This window comes from Falco biarmicus, chromosome 4 (genome assembly GCF_023638135.1).
Source record: "Falco biarmicus isolate bFalBia1 chromosome 4, bFalBia1.pri, whole genome shotgun sequence".
Classification (NCBI taxonomy): domain Eukaryota; kingdom Metazoa; phylum Chordata; class Aves; order Falconiformes; family Falconidae; genus Falco; species Falco biarmicus.
Window position 1 is genome coordinate 19,423,471 of NC_079291.1, and position 17,045 is coordinate 19,440,515.

Below are 17,045 nucleotides of genomic sequence, written 5' to 3' on the forward strand. Positions count from 1 at the left end.
TGGGAATCTTTTAGACCCAAATCAATTCTGCACACAAGCGTTCCCACGAGATGCCACACGCATTCCCATTTGAAGCCACTTACCAGAAGTGCTACAGACATTTCTCACATAAAACCTTTGTCTTGGCAGGGCGCTTCGGAAACCACGTGCAACCCTTTCATCCCCTGCTGGCCAGCAGGTCCTTTTTTGTTTATTTGTTTGCTTACTTTAACCAGGTTCTTTGTTTTCCCTCCAAGACAGTTACTTGCCTTTGCAAGGAGTGAGTTACAGCAGAGAATTTTGTAGTCTTCATTGCAGCCCAACGCCAATAAAAATAGTCCCCTCATCAGCGGCTGCCTTTTAACTGCTCTCCTTTATTGTTAAAGCTCTGTGTACTTAATTCTTCTTTGTCAATAAGAACAATCAATCTCAGCCTGTTAATTAGGGAAAGTTTAACGCAACAGAGGACAGACACCTGACAGCATAAGCTCTGTTCCTTTCCTCTCAAAAGTGACAGCAACCTACACTCAAGGTATAAGCCTTTATTATCACCATTTAAATGTGGTCGATCTGCACTATTTTTTTCTTTATATGCTTTAGGAATGCAAAATAGATCCTGCTCTGTGCATTCATTTCTTTTAAATGATAGAAAGTCCTGGACACTTTTTCTCTGTACACAAGAGGTTGCTCATGCAACACACAGTCGGGGTGGTGTTTATCAGCATTTACTTAAGGCCCTTCAGGTACCCAGGAAGTTTTAAGTCTTTCACGGCTTCTAGTATTGCTTAATTCATTAATTATCACAATGCTGTCTTGGATCATCAAACCAGAAAGACAGTCGCTGCCTAAACAAGAGCCTTATAAAGGCAGAGCTCCTTCCTCCAATTCCTCGGAATTTCCACCCTCCCTTTCCAGCAGGAAAAATTCCCCACAGAAATCTGCCAAATCCCACTTTTATCTTTCTTCACATTCTTCTTCCATGTTCTCTTCTCTTGGGGACAGAAATACATGTCCTTATGATATGAAGCACAACAGGCACTCATACATTGACTGGGTGCCATAGATGCCTTCTCAGAAATAAAAACAACTGGGTAGCACTACCTCTGCGGAACGATGGAGGAGAAGGAAGCACAGCTGGCGCAGACCCCTCTGACTGCAGGGCCAGAGGAGCACGGGCTATGCTGATGCATGGAAAGCAAATCTGAACCGAACCCTGAAGGGTAGGAGGGGTGAGCAAAAGGTGCTTAGGAAGGGATATGAGAAAGATGCTGCATGTTCTGGACCCATGACGCTTAAAGAGTCATCTCTCTGCTCCCCTGGAAAGGTGCCCGAACTGGGCAGTCTTTTGCTGCATAGAAAGACCCCTTTGATCCTCACCAAAAGTAAAAGTGTGAGAAAGGGTTTCTGCAGCATGAGCTGGGAACACACTTGGACTAGGTGAGCTAGGATGCTCTGCAGATAGGAAAGATCTAGGATGAAATTCAAATGTCCACAGAGGGAGGAAATGAGAGCTTGCCACAGAAAGATACTTTCCAAAGTCTGAGATTTGAAGTGGTTATGAATACGGATCATTTACACTGAATAATTACTCTGAATTACGCCCACTTGCATTGCTATTCCAGAGTTAATTGTATTTCAGAAAAACTGTGATTGATTTTATTTTTAACTTTACTCCAAGACTTTTATTAAAATTGTTTTTAACTTCTTCACAGGCACATGTTTTGAGATTTTTTTTTCATTTTTGGGGAGAAATAAAAAAAAAAACAAACCAACATTAAAAATGGCTAGGCATGTCAATGAGAGGAAAGAAAAAGCCTCACTTTGTTTTCTAACCAACATTTTTTTTTAAAATGTCAAAATATTTTTTTAAACTTTGATATTTCCAAAATGAAAGGAATTTAATATTTCAGACATGGCACATGTAGTGCACCATCTCCACAGAAGCGGGTATGTTTTTTTAAGTCTGAAGAAAATCAGATAAAGAAAGAATAACTAACAGGACACTATGTCTCTCTGCTGCATTATTTTTATTGCTGAAGTTCAGCACATACCAAGTCCTTGCTCTTCCACACCTACCTGCACAGCCATACTTCTTCACCTGCCTGGAAGACTGTGTTTTTATTAGGCTAGTCAGAAAATCAGACTTTCTAGCCTTGCAAAAAATCTGCAGGCAAAATTTGGGGTGGGGGGTGGGGTGAGGGGTTGTGTCTTAAAGAGACACAGTGACAACCCCTCCATATCCCATATTTCTGAAGTATTACTAATTTCCATTTGCATCCACCCACAAGCCAACCACTTCTACTTATGCCACTAACTTTCAGAAAGCAAACGCTCCTCCTACCGAGTCTTTGCTTTTTCACCCCAGACTACAACCCTTCGTCTCTATTCCTGAGCCCCCAGAGTGGGGGCAGACAGTGTCTGCTGCAGTTTGGAGCTGAATCAAAGCTGCTGGAGTACAGGGAAATTTGGGAAGATCAGCATTTGGCACTGCACTGAGGATGGCAATTTGAATTTGGACATAGCTTCTGCTACCAGCCTTCACTGAGGATACATTTCCTCAGGATGCGTGTTCCCCTGAGTTTCCCAGTAGGCTGGAGTATCTGCCCCCCAGCCTGTTGTGGTGGGAACGTATTTCGGCAGCTCGTGGTACCTGCTAAAGCTAGGCCTTCAAAGCAGTATCAGGGTGCTTTATCACCCTGCTGACTGCACAGGCGGGACCCACCTCAGCCATCCTCAGCACCACAGAGGCTAGGGAGCCGGGCAGACTCCCCCTGTAGTTAGCAGAGGAAGATAGGCATCTGCAGAGAGTAATCCATCCCACCTCTCTCTCTCCATTAACTGAAGAGGAGCTCCAGTAAGTAGTTCAGACCAGACACATTACTTCTGACTGGCTGGACCTAGACGAGATGAATTCCATCCTCAGTGTCCAAAACACTAACATATGTAGTTTCTCATTACTTATCACAGTTGCAACGCCTGCTACTCATTGATTTTGAAACAGATTTTCTCAGTGTGATTTCCTTTTCTTTGTGCAAAACTTTCATTATGCAAAACTTTCATTATGCAGTTTTTGCACCTTAACTCTCAGGAACATAAGTGACAAGGTATCTCCTTCACAGACCCACAAATATAACTGCAGACCAGGAGCTGTGTGCCTCTTGAGTCCCTCTGAGCATGCCCGAGCAGTGGTGTACAAAAGCCCCCAGTGATGCAAAGGAAATCCAGCAGAGGATGCTTTTAAATTCTGCTCTCCAAGGGCCCCGAATCCCCACGCTCTGCTTCCAGCCATTTGGGGTTTATTTGCTTCATTTGGAAGAGCAGCTAAGAAGCCGGTGTTGCATTTGTGAAACGATGCTGCCTGGGGACCAAACTTGTGTGGACACCCTGCTGACAATCATCCCCATGACATGCCTCCCTGCAGTACAGACAGACCATGCGACCCTTCCCTCTCCTGGCCCTTGGCCATCCCGGCAATGCCATAACCCAGCCTCCAACCCTTTCCTGAGAAGGTCTGCTTGCCTTCTTTCCGTGGGGGTGTGGAGGAAGAGAGGTCCTGGGCTGCGGCGTCTCCATAGCGCTGCTGGCTCTCAGCATGGTGGTACCTCGTACCGCCGCATGCCTCACATGCCAAAACGCGCAGCGCCCATGCTCTGGGTAACAGCGGTGTGAGTCAAAAGGGGCTAGTTATGAGTTTGGATACTACCATTTAAAGATAAGCTTCTCCATGGTTACCACTCTCACGCAAGGTCACTTTCCTGCCAAACCTCCTCTCCTCCTTCCTTGGCTCGCTTTCCTTCCCCCTCCAGTATTTTTTGCTCCCCCCAAAACGTGCTACATCAAAAGAGAAAATGAAAACATTTAAGATAATCACAGTCTGACTATTTTAATGCCGGCTGTAGGAAAGGAAACATGTAAGCCAAGTGCTCTCACTGTTCAAGCAGAAACACACTCTCGACCTCATAAAAGTAGTATCTGAGAAATAACACTTGATTAAAGCAGCCAGTCCTTCATTTAAGTAGGTGCTTATGGCAGGGAAAATATCCAAAGTTTCTCTAGAACAGGCTGCTGGCCTATCACGAAAAGCAGGAATGGGCCAGACAGATGAATTACTGCGAGACAGCTGGGTTTCAGCCGGGGTGCGAGGAGATCCCTATTATCCCGTCCACCTTCCTTACACAAATGCCTCTCCCCAGAGAAACCGAGTCATTAAAAGCCAGCTCGTTCGCTCCTGACAGGCAATATGCATTGAGTGAGAGGTGATACATTTTCATTTTCAGCGCGAAATCTTAGTCGCCCCAAGGAGCGGCTTGCTTAGGAGACTGGTAATGGAATACAGGGCCTTTCATCTCTGTCTCACTGCTGCCGGCATTGCCCGGCTCGGTAGCAACCCAAAAGTTATTAGCTAACGGCTGTTTGGGTGACCTCCATGAAATCAGTTGGGTGGGTTAGGTCCGGTTTGCAGTGACAATAACCAGAACCACAAGGGGTGTTAAGCAGAAACCATATTAATGGATGCACGGCAGGTAAGGACTGAGCGCATCGCCCCCATGCAACTGTGCCCTGGCTTCCCCCACCCTTCGGAGCGCAAGGGAAGCCCCGCAGCCAGCCAGCCTGCTCCATGGAGACCGGGATCCCCAGCTCCCAAGATGCCCATTTTTTCCTCATTTGCACAAGCAATGCATGTTAAAAACAACAAAAAACACCCATCTTAACACCCAGTTTGCATTCTTTAGAAGCTCAACAGTATCTAGTAGGCACCACTTGGAGCTGAAAATCCCACAAACTTGAATTCCCAGAGAGCTTTCCAAAGACTGGGCTCTGCAGCCGAGGTCTGCTGATGTGTGCTGTCCAGGAAAGACCCTCAGGTCTGACCCTATACTCCTATATTTCTTTATATAGCTCTCTTCAAGTATCTCCCACCTCCCATGCTTTTCTCAGCACAGTTGCTTTTGCTGTTTAGGGAACAAAGGAAAGTTGATCAAGGAAATATTGGCACACCAACAACTAGGCAATAGGCAACATCTGTACAGTACTTACGAAAGAGCAGAGTGCAGCCCGAGAAGACTCAAGCATGTCTCCACAGACTTCTCAACCATTCAGACCTGCCTTCCCCTGAGGAACATGACTAAGGAAAGCTGGAGCATAAAGCTACTGCTTTGCAGCTGAAGCTGAACTGAGAGGGGGACCCACCAAGTACAAAGGGAGCAATGTTCCTCAGCCTGGGACATGAGGCATTCAGCAGAGCAGAAGCCCAGGGCATATATCTCTGTGACATGCGTGACAGCATATTTTCACTATTACAGGATTAAAACTTTAAAAAACCAAATGAAACAGAACAACCTGAGTAGCCCGATTCTCTACAGGAGAAGTAATGATTTAACGTAAATTAATTTTGCAGATTACCAGGTTTTTTCTCCCACAAACCAGTCCAAGTTCTCTGCAGTAGTTTCATTAAATGTGCATATGTGTCTGTGTATAAACTTATTAATTTTTGAATTCCACCCTTCTCTCTCCCCTGTTTTATTTTATTTTCATGATGCAGGAGAGCTGTGTCTGGTACTGACAGAACTCTTGGCATTCTACTGAAATGCAGAGTTCCCCAGCCTTGCATTATCTGCTGACAACCAGCCCATCGATTGTAACAAAAGTAGTGGTTTGAACTTTGCATTTTACCAGTCTCACAGATCACACCAATGAAGCCCAAGTTATCTGCCCCAACTCACACAGCATTATCTTTTGCCTTAATGGAAGTGAATGAGAAGCCTGTGCTCATTACCCAAAGGATGCAATTATTACTTCCTCTCTCTATTGTTGCTAGTCAAGAATAAAATCCAGGATATGACCTTTTCATTAAACATCAAGCCAAAATCCACCTGGGACAGCCTAAGTAGGCTACCCTTCATCCTTTCACTCAGTAATTCAGAGCAAAGACCGTTGCTGCATACAGCTGAAAGGAAACCTTGTGAAAGATCGGTTTAAGGAAACATCTAATAAGTAGTGTTGATCAATAGATGAAGCCCAAAAAGCTTTCTGTCTCTTCTTGCATGATCCCATCACAAAAAAGCATCTCTAATGTAACACATTGACCCTCAAATAACCTGCTCTGCCTACAGCGTAAAGTCACAGAAAAGGTGCTAAATTCAAAATATGAGTGATAAAATGTATTAGCGCAGTGAAATCTTCAACAGAAACCTGAACTCCAAGAGAAGAATGCATAACAGTGTTGAATTCCTTATATTTTTTGCTTTGTTATGGCAATAATAATGTGGCTTTTGAAGTTCATACAGGGAGATGCAATGCCAAAAGGCAAATACTTACAATACAAGAACACTTGGTACATTTATTTCCTTCAGGCCTAAATTCTTCTCCTTCATTGTAAAGTCTCCCTTCAAATATACAACCTGGAAAACAGCATTTGAATAAGTTTAGCTCAGGATAGAAGACTGTCTTTTCTCTATAATACACCCCACCATAGGACAACATGGAAAGTAAATGGTACCATCCTCTCTGATACAAATCACTTTGGAAGCCTTCAAAGGCTTGAGAACCCCTCAGTATCTTTTGGGGGAAAGCAAGCATCCTTCTACAGCAGATAAATTTGCACTAGTGAAGTCAAGGCTGCCAGGTCTTCCATCAAAAGTGGCTTTGCAACAAGCTGTTTGCTTTTTACTAATCGTTCTTACTCCCTGAGTTTATATTAGATGTGGGCAAAAATTATAACCTATTAGAATATAATAAACCCATTCGATCACAACTGGAGCAGTGCTTGCTTACAAAACCTCTGTTAAAAATCAGATTAATCTATAAAATCATGTTAGTTTGCTACCATGCTTCACAAAGGTAACCTATTCCCACTCCCCTTCCAGAAATGATTCTCTTTAATTTTTTTTCAGGATTACCCTTATACTTCCCCTTCTAACAAAATCCCAGTCATCAGCCGGGCAAAAGGAGCTGACAGAACCTCTGAAAAATTATGTAAATACATCTGTGGATATCATCACAGGCTATTGCCCATGAATCCCCTAGTCTGCATGCCCTCTACTAAAAAATATTAAGCACTCTCTTCTTCTGTCATTTGGTACATTGTGAGCCACTGGCCCCCATTTTAGTAACTTGTCAAGCATAACGGAGAAGTTAGAGGCAACCTCCCAGGTAATGATATTTATCATCAGAAATACAGTTGCACATATGGAACAGCATCTTCCCATGAAATCTCACCTGGACACACAGGACAACACATTCCTGTGAGTTTGGAAGGGTTTTTGCAATGAACAACGCACTGTACCTCCGACTCTACTATCACTCCTTCCTGAAAAAGATGCAGATCAGACATGTTCGTTGTTAGCGTTGTGGTTGCTTTAACAGGCAAAAATCCACAATTACTAGCAGTGCAATTAAAGCCCGGCACATGGTGTGGAGCACTGGATTTCAAAACATCTTTTCTGTCTGTACCTGCTGCCTGCTATCAGAATTCAGGTTAATCCACAGTCAAAAGATCCACTTGAGTCTCCCTGACTCCAGACACAGGCTTTGCCTTAAAATGCATCAGGTAACAAACCAAGCACCTTCTTAGGAAAAGGAATCCTTCTTTATCAGGAATTCTTAGGCTCAGTAATCTGCCATGTGGCTCTGGTGAAAACAGGCAGGTCGTGAGGCATTCTTGTCCTTTTCCCATTGGAGGAAAAAAAAAGACTTAGAAAGCAGATAAAAGCATCTTGTTCTGTAGAGGGGAGACGCTTATCTTTGATGCTTTGCCTGATAAGTATTAGTAAATTAACATTTCCTGTACTTCTTGTCCCAGAAGTCAAGAGTCCTCCTGAACAAATCTGGGTGTGAGGTTCTGTGCACAAAAGGCTGTTACTTTTTTTTTTTTTTTTTTTTTTTTTTTTTTTTTTTTTTTTTTTTTTTTTTTTTTTTTTTTTTTTTTTTTTTTACTGCTTGCAGCTTTGCAGTTGAAGGACGGGGAAACCTGGTTTCAAATGTGTGGATCTAAGGTAAAGAGGATCACCCAGTACTGCATTTAGACACTGAAGCAGGCAATAAAGAATTGCTCATTCCATGAGTAGCTAGTAGCAATAAGAGTATCTAAATTCACATTGTATCTTTTCATTAAGTGCAAGGATACAGAGTACTGCTGCTACAACTTCATTCTGCGTAGTTTACTTTAAAAATGCAGGTGAATTTCATAGAACAGAAGTATCACAGAAAAAATCTTGAACCTCTTTTCTCCTGTTTGTAGCAGGTCTTCATACTCATCCATCTCTCCTCTTTCCAACAGCTGCAATTCTTAGTAGCTGCCTGAGTGTTATTACTAAAACCGGATCCAACTGTCAGCAAAAATGGCAGACCTGTTCACAGACAGAACCTAAAATTCCTTATGTAATTACTTGGTTTGTGCCTGAAAATGGACAATCTTGCAAACGTTGTGGTTGCAAACAGGCAAACTACCAAAAATACCACAGTGGTAACAGCACAGGAGCCTAGGAAAAGAAGATATGGTTGTGGGTTTCTCTTAAAGAACATCCCAGGTAAAACCTGTGGACACATACACACATAAGTGTCTGATTATTACAGTAATAGTTTGTATCTCACAAAAGGCTTAGCATGCTGAAAAAAAGGAGGACTTATTTCAAGGTCAAGGCAGCATGAAATGGCATGGCTGCGTACCCCTCCTTCAGCAATCTCTCAGTATCACAGTACTCAAGCCAGATAACACCTACCCTTCTGAATGTCTGGTTATAGCTGGCCACGTCTGAGTGGATTCAAACTACTTTAAATGCAAGGTCCCTATTGTGCTTTGGGTATAAAATGTTTCAGCTGATTTGAATTGGATAAAACAAGGCTCAGAATTTCATGAGTAAAGCTCACAACTCAATTAGCGCGACGCTGATGACAGCCTTACCTGGCACTGGTATGTAACACAGGGGTTACTAGGGAGGTGCCATTTCATGGAGCTGTTGTACGTGTTTCCTCCAAAACTGCAATCTAGAGGAAGAGACAAGTTGGTCAGCTCAGCCAAACGCAATGATCTTGAGGGAGGCTGCTGCTGAGGATCACAAAGCACCACGCCAAATACAACCCATCCTCTTCCCCCCGTTAAGGGAAGAGGTAGAGCTGGGAGCTGGAACAGACCTGAAGGACCATGTCCTGGGAGGGCTGGCACCATCACTACCCCAGACATCTGCTGCTGATGCATGGTTGGCCAAACTCCTTACTACCACCGCTCAAGACAAACCTGAATCAGTAACAATTTAACTAAAAATGGATGTCGATGCTTATTCCGCAGCCTGTTCAGGAGCCACTCAGCCACTCATGCACTGGAGTGAAGGGAGGGAGGAGAAACGGTAAGAGAAAAGCTGCAAACATTCATCATCCAGCCTGGCCATGCTATCCTCACCCATTAACCAAAACCCCCAGGACAGCTCTCAGCCAGCGCAGCTTGGCATGGACCAAGTGACATTGGCAGAGCTACCCCTCCTTTATACCTTTTCACTTTCATGACAGAAGAGATCAACATCCACATAAACTAAAAGCCATCAAGCTCTTCTGTGTGGGTGGTGAAGCTCTGAGCAGGACATATTAGAGTCCCACAGGTTGGCTTTATGTATCTTTGTGTGCTATATGACAGCTTTGTACACAGAAAAATAGGTTGGTTTGCCCATGCATAGGATCAGCACACACTTTTTGCGCAAAATGAAGTTCCGTTGAGCCATTTGGAAAACAACCAAAAACCCAAACGTTAATTTTCACATTTTTTATTACATGTTCCTACTAGTTTCCCTTCCCATTCTTTAGTTGTTTTCTGGTATCTTGCAAAAGGGAAAAGCAAAAAGGAACAAAACGAGAAGCATAACTCATGGGAAAAACAAAACTACAAAAGACATATTAAGCAGAAATAAAATACTTGTTTTAAAAGAGTTAGTTTATTAATGCAAAATTGTTTCAATAAAAAATTAATTCTTTGGCGACTTAAAGTGTTTCTGGAAAAAAATTAGAAGGAACACATACCCCAGTTTTCTGCAGGAAAAATGCCCATTTTCCATTTACTGCTTCGAGGTTTTTTTTCCTAGTCTATTTTATTCAAAATGGGCCTGATCAAAGAGCCCAAGAAATCAACAGGAGTCTTGCCAGAGACTTTGAAAAAATATCATATACATAGAGTCACCAAGTAGAAAACTATGATTGGTCAAACAATGCCGCAAGCACCACTCTCCTTCCACACCCTGCCTCAGCAGCTGCCCTGGGTCATTCTCTGCTGTGTCGGCTGCACTGTCCTGAACTGCCTTGGGCTACACTTTATGCCCTTCTGAAAACAAATGCAAGTTATCAGCCTCACAACAGCAAACCTTTCAGCCCACTGTACAAGAAAACTTGAGGGTCACAGCTGTGAACTGCTGAGTAACTTCAAATCCCCACAAAAACCATCTTGAATGCAACCCAAAATGTAAAGGAAACCTGATATATAAAGATCATGTACAAATGTGTTAACTGCCTCCAGTTCAGATCTTAAACAACAGAAGACCTGTACTTCAGGATCTGCAGTATTCAGAAATTTTTCCAAGCTAAATGCAGAGCAACACAGGAGAAATTTTGCAGATGCTGTGGCCATTTCATTTCCCTAAGCTGTAACAGGTATGTCTTTTAAAGAGTTGGTCAGTAGTCTAAGAGCTGGCTGTGATAACAGTCTTTGACAAATGTTGAAAGGCACAAAGCATGCATTTTTTTTAAGTAGCAAAGTGCCTATGAAGCAATTCTGAATAATGAAGAAATGTTCAGATGCTCAGCGTATTACAGTTCTGTGGGAGCTCTTGACATGCACAGGCCAACATGTCAAGGGAGGAGGATGAAGCCGTATACTCGAGCACGAAGCCATATACTCCCTTCATACATTTTGAAGTCCCATTCTGAAAAACACCGGGCTAAGCCTGTAGCACAGTCTCTCTGCTCAGTGCAAACCCTAATATATGTCAAGAGCCTGCTCAACGTGTTTTAGCATCCTCAAGTTGCAGTAGCCAAGGCCATACTAACATACTGGTCCCAGTCTGAGAAAGAGTTTACATGTGTGCTGGACACTCCAGATGGAACGAGCTGTGTTGTTAAATACCCAAATAAATGTTAAATGTGGTTTACCAGATGGGGCTGGTATCTTCAGCACTATACAGAATCAAGGGCTATGTTGGAAACTAGCAGCTGCAAAATACCTTGCATATTTGCTCACCAATTATGTTCTTTCATTTTAAATGTTTCCTCTGTAAGAAAGCTAATTACCCTGGGCTAATCTGCATGCATCGCTGTGCACATTAAACTGAAATTTTCAGTTCAAGGATTAGTCTGGTCAAGAAAGCATGAAGGTGGTGCATCTGTGCAGTCACCACTGCTCTCCCTTGAGGTGCATAACTGAGGTATGCTACAAAATCCTCTGCCCTGCAGCACCAGCCATTGCCCCTGTGGAAAGCAGCAAGGGAGCAAGGGGGAAGCCCAGCTCCACCTACCCACAAGCCATTTCTGTCACCGGTAGCCAGCGCTGGGGGACAGCACACCAGATGTAACCACAGCAGGGAGAGCTTGCAGGCGAGAAAAGGGAAATTTGGAAATGGAGAGCACGATGGAGAAGTCTGTGGAAGCATTGGAAATACTAAGATCGCTCCTGAGCTTTGGCACAGGCCAGCAGTTGGATAAGGGAGATGGAGCAGTACCATGCAAGCACCAGCATGAGGCACGGTGGGAGCTGGATTTCAGCAGATGCTCAGTTAAGGAAAACGGCACAAAGGAAGGGGAGAGTTAGCCAGTAATGCAAGCAGGCTTGGTGAGAGCTGGGGGAAGGCTGAACATCAGGCAAACCGAAGAGAGGGCAAGAAAGCAAGGGCTTTACAATCTCCAGGTGAGATTTTAGCCTGTCTCTGATGAGGCATGCCCTGACGCTTTGCCCTCTGGATGCTGCAGAGCTACACTCACCACTCACTCTTCAAAAGGGAAACAAAATAAAGCCCACATACCAGCTAAGTTTTTCTGAACCTCACTTTCAATGTACAAATCTCTCAGCTGACACCCACAAACATATACCCGGACTCTCCTAACCCACCTACTCATAGCATGGAAGTTCACGAGCCTCACCTAAACTCAGCTGAGTGAAACCTGCCTCGCTCCATGTGCCAACTCAGTTGAGCTGATCTAGCTTGCCCATGGTTAAAGGTCCACCACATTCAGTTTGGAAAGTAGCAGTCACTGAATATCACATGTCCAAAGGCATCAGCAAAGTCCCTGATGTATGGCGGAACATACTTCAGGTTCCTAAAAGCCATTTTAATTCCCTTAGGAATTGTTATGACATTAACTTACTGTCTCCATCCACCATTTGAAAGGGAGAGCAGGAGAAAAGAATAAATCAAGAAAGATCAGAGCTTAGCATAGTCACAAATGCCACCCACTTACTTCTGCCTGAATACACACTTTAAAGAAAACTTTAAAAGAAAGGGCTACAGAGGAGGTTTTCAAGAGGGGAATCCAAAAAGCCTGAGAATATTCTAAGGAGTACATGAAAAGTAACAGATTTGACATTAATAGGTAAATTTGACCCCGTGACATATACCCTGTAAAGAAAACCTTTAGATTTCTACACACAGAAGGAAGTTAAATAGCAGTGGTCTATATGAATTTTCACAGAGCTAAGGTGATTGATATCACTCAAGGAGTGTGTCCTAATTTTTTAGTCTTTCCTGTTTCTTTCTTTAAGAATAGTTGGTGTTTTATTAATGTAACATATTAACTTTCAGTTAGCTGCAGGTTTTGTTCCTACTACCTACTTCAAGCCAAATAGTTCAGATAAGTCCTGGATAAACAAGTAAGCTGAAAGTTGCTTATCTGAATCAAACCAAACCACTGAATACTTTTAAGTTGGTCAACTGTTGTATATGCCATGGAAGTTGCTAATTACCTTCTAGTCACCTCATAAAGGCAAAATGATCCTCTAGAACTGAGTCATTACTGCACAAAAAATGACAATAAAATAGTTAAATCACTTCTAATTTACGAACTGAGCTACTTTGTTTCAAAATTGTGCATACCTTACTCGAGTGCCTTAGTTGGAAACATAATAAATCAACCTTTGGCCAATTTAGTTTGAAAGAGAGCAATTTAATTCCAAAAAAAGCATCTTCACGTGGAATTGGACTGGAATAACAAAAAAGGCAAATGATAGCAGATTTTGTTATTGGCATGTGGACAAGCTGGCAATCAGGAAGTCATTTGTCTTTCCAAATCCAATAACATTGTTAAATGACCCTTTTTTTTTCTTACTCCAGACACCCCAGCACCAAGCAGTATCATGACGATAGGGAAATTGACTGTGAGAGACAGTTTAGTAGCGCTAAAGCTCAACCAGTGTCCTCAGGAGTTCATTAAAAACAAGCCTTTATTACTCAATTTGACATTGCCTAATAAGATTCCAGAAGAGATTTTTGCTTATTTTAGGCTAATGAGAATTTTATAGACAAGTCATTTCCTTTTTCTCCCAAGAGAAAGTGATAGATTGGTGCACAATAGACTGGCTCCCCATCCCTCATTTCTTCAGGATCTTTCTTCTCCTATTAAGTCTTTCTCTTGGTTTCCCTCCACTTTCTATTTAGAAAAGTAACCTCTCTATTGGCATGGAAAATAAACATTAGGAAAAAGAAAACAGTCAGAAGACATGTTTTATTTAGTGTTTGATAAATTAATCCTCAGGGAGGTATTCAGGCATGCTAACACTAAATAGCAGTTCTAGAAAAAAAAAAAAACAAAACACAAACAAAAAACCAAAAAACAACACCCAAAACCACACCAAAAATCAAATAAAATAAAGTACAAAAAAAAAAAAAAAAGCCCAACAAAAAAATCCAAATACCCCAAACAAAAAAAAAACCCACCCACCAATAATTTGCACATTCTGCAGTATTTCCCTGGCATGAAAACTGTTGGCCAAAATAAAAGAACTGTGAATCATACATACACCTATTATGAAATATACTTTTACATGTTTTAATGATGGTAAAGCCATTGACAGCTGCTAGAAAATTAAACTTCCTATTGGGTAATGTTGGTCTTCATTTGTCAACACAGAAGCATGAAAATATATACCAAATCTCCCATGCTTATTGAGTGTAACTCTAAGCAGTGAAAATCCAACTCTTTCCTTTATAACTGAGCACAACCAAACCTATTTGCAGCTGCACCATCACAGTTACAATACCCAGGGGACACAAGGCGCAGGGGCCACGGAAAGGGCGCGCAGCACAGCACAGCACAGCAAGGTGACCATGGGGTGAAACTGTGCCAGAACTGCACAGTTCACAGGCACATGATGCAAAGCAGCTCATACTCACTGACCAAATAGTAGCAGGAACAATCAGCTCCTCCCAGTGCTGTTCTTGCCCCCTGCACCCCACTGGGACTGAATTTCACCTTCTCAAATGTCTTGTGTTTCACAATATATATGGGGGGGAAGTTGCTCTGTGGGATCCATAAGATCCTGGCGATCCAAAATGCCACGAAGTTAGAGCTGCCATTGAATCTTGAGCTGATACTGGATGTGCTTGCCAAGCCTGGCAGCTGGAGAACTGTGACGTCTCATGGTTATGAGGGGTGTCATGAATGATGTTGCTTGGTGACACAATTACTTGCCATTTATACCCAATCTCCTCACACCAGAAAAATCATTCATGATCAGTACAGCTCACAGTTTCAAACAGTGAAAGAAATTCTTATTCCTGTATTAAGTGTCCTAAGATGTTTATCATGTTGTTCCAGAGAAACGTTACATGTGGATGTTGCATGAAGCCTCCATCCTGGTCTTCAGTTTCCTTTGATTATGCTGCACTGGACACTATGTCCACACACAAGGTACAAGTGCATCAACATATCAGCATGGAGGTCTTGTGCTGTTTTCTAACATGAGCATCCTCAAGGACTTCCCTGTGATCATAAAAGTCTGGGTAACCGATGTTTGATGTTTGCAGACTGGTGTTTGCAAAAGTATTTATGACAACATGACAAGACAGTTCATTAAAAGCTTCTTACATAAATGGAGAAGTGTATTAGCCAAGGTAACAAGAAAAACTGAAATTTGAGGTGCTATTGAACTCGATAGTATACACCAGATGTTCAAGGGATGTGAAATGTATCTGCTAAGGCCTTTGTAAGAAGAGTTAACTCGAAGGATGGAGAGATAGAGACCTTTTCCTAGGCATAACCAGAAGTAATCAAAGCTGCCACTGTGATGGTACCAGATGACACTGTCCTTAGCATCTGTAAGTCACTGCTTCACAATTTCTGCCTTTACTTGAAAAACAAAGCTAGAAACTGAATGAACGTTGAGAACAACCTGTATCTCCAGCCTCAACAAACAGGCCTCCTGGTTCAGAGCTGGAGCAAGTTATCAGAAGACTGAGAGGCAGTGAGAAAAGCCAAGAGAAAAGTCTTTATTACGTCCCCAGACTATTTTTTTCCATAAGCAGTCTCTGACAGATGCCAGGACTAGATTATTCAGATGAAGGTGAAAAAGGTTTTAGCAGGAAAATACATAACCATCTTCCCAGCCCACCCCCATCCACCCCCCCCATTCATGTATTAGGTCGCACCCTTGCCTCTGACAGCTTGCCTTAGAGCATGTGAGGATGGGTGGCAAGGCATGGTGCCCCAATCAGGGCCCCCACAAATACCCACCTGGCCAGTCTCACAGGAGGGCACCAAACTGGTACCAGCTATCTCACACTAGGGGCGTCCACAGGTCAACAAGGCACCAAATGTGTGTATGGCTCCTGCAAGGCGTCCGTAGAATAGCCAGATCACTGATAAACTCATAACCTCCCTCTAACTTCCTTTTTAAGCCAGGCCTAATAGTTGAAATTGGCTGCAATCCTCCACCATAATATTGTATATTCTTTCCAAGAAATGTGCAATTAACTACAATAGCTTTGGATATTCACTATTCAGGGGAACTAGCGCTGCTGTTGCCTGGGCTGTGATTCCATTCTCTGGTAGACTCCAGATCAATGAAGCATAGCACATGAACCTCTAAGATCACTAAATTAATTTTTTAAAAAACACACAACAACCCCCCACCCCCACCCCCCCCACCCCCAGTAACTCTCAGAAGTTAACAAAGGCAGAAAAAGCAAAATTGCACACGGGAGGTGGAAGAAACTTAACAAATCTTATCTGTTGTAACAAATACCCACCAATTTTGTCTTTGTACGTCCATAGAAGATTCAGATTCTTAGGATAAGAGAGTAGAATATGGTGCACCATTTTAAAAAGCAAACTTTATGCAGCCCTGAGCCTGTAATACCACTGACTCAGAGAGCAAATAACTTATTATTAGAGGTGCGGAGAGCTCTATATCCAAGTGACAGGTCTCCGTCCAACTAAATGAGAAAACATTGCCAAATCTATTTCTATAATCTCAATGATCTCATATGTTTTCATTAAACATATTAAAGAAAACGAAAGATGAAAAGTGGCCTATTTAGCCTATGCTAAAGTAATAAGAGGGCTTAATTTTTTTATATTTTCAAAATTAATAGTATGTTAGAGGTATATGGTATGTTTCATAAACTACAGTACCTGACAGAAGAATAATCTCACCAAAAATCTTAACTATTACACTTAGTTGTTTGCACTCTCCTTGTAGCAGGGAGCCTACGTTTCTCTGCTCCAGACTTTGTGCAAACACCCATCAAGAGCCTTGCCCCACCAACCTTACTATTCAAGGTCCTACAGGCCTGAAGTCAAGAATAGTATTAAAACACATTACTAGTCTGGATTAAGATCTTAAGTAAAGCCCAGGTTTTTAATTCATTAGGGATAACATATTGTTTCCACCACAGTGGATGTTCTGATTGCAAAAGCTGTACTTGCTGCTGTTTCTTACTTTTTGGTTTATTAAGAAAAATGAAAAAAAGTGCTAGGAATTACCTAAATAGCATACAAATACCCAGATGGAAGGAAGGGGGTTACACTCAGCACACAATCATTTGCAGGAAAAATCTTCTACTAACAATTCCATTTCTCCTGTACGCAGGGCTCTAAAT

At 42.4% G+C, this 17,045-nt stretch overlaps 1 protein-coding gene across 2 annotated transcripts in view; it reads right to left on the reverse strand.

Annotated features, from left to right (window-relative positions):
* Positions 1-17,045, reverse strand: part of BMPER (BMP binding endothelial regulator) — a 145,234-nt gene that overhangs the window by 99,841 nt on the left and 28,348 nt on the right. For both annotated transcript variants that reach the window (XM_056338526.1, XM_056338525.1), the window contains exons 4-6: positions 8,882-8,964; positions 7,198-7,288; positions 6,298-6,380 (exon numbers count right to left, since the gene is read on the reverse strand). In XM_056338526.1, the coding sequence (XP_056194501.1) occupies positions 6,298-6,380; positions 7,198-7,288; positions 8,882-8,964 (257 nt within the window). The remainder of the gene's footprint in view (positions 1-6,297; positions 6,381-7,197; positions 7,289-8,881; positions 8,965-17,045) is intronic.